The 2,670-nt window shown below is 49.7% G+C and overlaps 1 protein-coding gene across 1 annotated transcript; it reads right to left on the bottom strand.

Annotated features, from left to right (window-relative positions):
• Nucleotides 1-1,626: 1,626 nt before the first annotated feature.
• EI90DRAFT_3115822 (uncharacterized protein) lies at nucleotides 1,627-2,467 on the bottom strand (the record flags this gene model as incomplete). Its single annotated transcript, XM_039062828.1, has 2 exons — nucleotides 1,627-2,369; nucleotides 2,422-2,467. The coding sequence occupies 2 exons, from the start codon at nucleotides 2,465-2,467 to the stop codon at nucleotides 1,627-1,629; spliced, it is 789 nt and encodes a 262-aa protein (XP_038922623.1).
• Nucleotides 2,468-2,670: the final 203 nt, after the last annotated feature.

Genomic DNA, 2,670 nt, shown 5'->3' with positions numbered 1-2,670 from the left:
GGGTGTGGTGACAGAGGCGGTGGCCTTAGGGTGTGGTGGTACATAGAGAAAGAGGAAAGAAGGGATAGGGGGAGTGGGGAGTGATGGCAGGGGAAGCGGAGTAGGGCGGGGTGGCACAGGGTGTGGCCTGGGGTCAGGCAGGGTATGCCCTGACAGGTGGGCAGAGGTGCAGATGCAGGCAGAGGTTGTCATGGCCATGCATTCCGGCCCATTAGCCACCTGTCCTGATGCCACCTGAGCCTGTTCCTGCTGTGCGAGCATGAGTGCAAGCCCTGACCTCATCCCTATCCTCCCTGAGGGCTCCCTGCTCATCCTCCCCACTTGCCCTAGGCTCCCCTACACTTGGCCAACTTCCCTGCAGCCACACCAACCTCCCTGCCCTGAGCCCACCTCCAGCACCATGCCTAGCATGACTCCATGACTTCACCTACTCTGCCCAGTTGGCCCTCACCAGGCCACTACCATTCCCATGCCCAACTCCGGCCCAACTTCGAGTCTGGTGCCACTACCATTGCCACCACTGCTATTGCAGCCCTACACTCCTTCACTTATTTATCTGTTATTGTTTGTTTTGACCCTCAGTCATTGCTGGCCACTATGCGGCCAACCCTGCCCCCCATCCCCATTTGCTTCCAGACCTTTCGGCCTTCAGCCTGTGTAAGGTTGTTAGGGTTGAGTTCATGAGTGATCTCACAATAGTCAAGTGTTGCCTCACACTCCCAGTCCATCAGATATACACTGTATGTAGCTATATTATCAATGGGGGAGTAAAGGCTGGGGAAGCCTTTACCCCCTTGCATGTAGGTTAAATACATTATTGTATGTACATGTGATAGTTGTGGCTTGGGACTGCATGGTAGAATGAAGGGTTCAGGAATAGAAGTGTCGTGTCAGGTACAAACCTGATGTGATAAATAAAGAATGAATAGGGTAGGCCACGAGTATGTGGCCTATATCCCTTACACTCTCCTCCCTTGCGATATTAATATCACACAGGCAGGTATAACAAGAAAGTTGTCAAGAAATTAATATAAGGTGGGGAATGGCGATTAATCCATTCCCCTCAAAATTTTACAAGAGTTATTCAAGAAAGAATAAAAATGATAGCTGTTAGGCCATCCAGTAATTGCAAGGCTGTTAGGCCTTGACAAAACCGTTATTATGATGGTTTCAGGATTGAGTGAAAGTAGAGGCTGTTAGGCCTCCACAGATCCGTTGTTTCGATGGATCCAGAAATTACTACAAGGTAGAGGCTGTTAGGCCTCCATGGGTCTGTTGTTTTGACAGACCAAAGAAAAGATATATAAAGTAGAGGCTGTCAGGCCTCCACCGACCCACTGTTTCAGCAGATCAGAGGAAATAAGGAAGTGAAGGCTGTCAAGCCTTCACACAACCATTGTTATGACAGTCCAGAGAATGGGGTGGAGAACATAGTAAAGCAAAGGCCGTTAGGCCTTTGCAGAACTGTTGTTACGACGGTCCCAGAGCAGAAGACAAAAAAAATGATGAATGAGGCGGTTAGGCCTCAGCGGTATGAATGATGCACCAGAGCGGATGATAGAACAGGGGGGTGATTAACCCCTCCATGTTAAATGAGGCACATATACCTCGATGAAGAGAAGGTGATTAAACCTTCTTTGCTTTACCCTTCTTGGAGGAAGGGGCAGTGGCAGCCGATACAGCAGCACAAGAAAGGTCCGAAGGACCAGCACCAGTGTCCTCGGTTTCAGACCGAATCGCAGCAGGGAAACGACGTTCAGGAAGAGGAGCAGTCTCGTCAACTGACCATGTAGTCGCCTTGCCATCACTCTTCATATCCTTGTCCTCATTGGGGATAGGCAGTGGGGTGGGAGGATGCATGGCAGCAGGTAGATGGCCATAGTTGCCATCCATTAATTGAGAGAGAGAAACCCACATCTTTTGCAGAGGCACGGGTGGAGCTGGTTCGGGCATGAAGTGCCCTGACTGCGATGGAGGGGGAGGAGGCATGGGGTAGTCGCCCACATGCAGTTTCGAGAATTTGAAGGCAGTCATATTGGCCGCCCTATGGGCCCTTGCCTCGTTGGAGGGATGATGCCTCCACAATGACAGCAGGATGTACTTCATTCCTGCCTCGTTGAGAATTTCGGGAGTCCTTTGGACATACCCATACCTCTTGTCGAAGTCATCCATGGAAGGATTCCTTCCACCCTTGAATTTCAGCTCGAAGTAATGAGTGTGAAGGTCGTGAACATCGCCTGGGGCATCATCGATAACCCCAGCCACCCCAACCTTCTGGTCGATCCACTTGAGGTCGACCAAAAATTTAAACCTGTTCACTGTATTCAGGAATGGGAGTATGAAGTTGTCCCATCGCCATTGACGATGGCCTATTTCGGTGGTGATGAGCCACCTCTGGCCACTAATGGTAACTCCATGTACGAAGTTGTTGGCATGGAAGGAACCTGGGATGGGTATGTTTCTCCATGTTGAAGGAGTGAATGAAGGAAGGTCAGTTGGGAGGTTCAAACGAGACCACCACCAAGCTGTTCCCTGGTTCTTTAGTTAGGATGGGGAAGTGTACTAGTATTATTTGTTGTAAATGTAGTACCAATCCGAGTGTTTTGGCTAATTCTATTTTTATGGGTTAGTCTAAAGTTTCTGGGAATTGACTTACAGATAAACCGAGCC

This window comes from Cantharellus anzutake (genome assembly GCF_015039405.1).
Source record: "Cantharellus anzutake strain C23 chromosome Unknown EI90scaffold_3, whole genome shotgun sequence".
In the NCBI taxonomy this organism is placed as follows: domain Eukaryota; kingdom Fungi; phylum Basidiomycota; class Agaricomycetes; order Cantharellales; family Hydnaceae; genus Cantharellus; species Cantharellus anzutake.
Note: the sequence above shows the minus strand (reverse complement) of the source record. Positions and strands in the feature narration are given on the sequence as shown.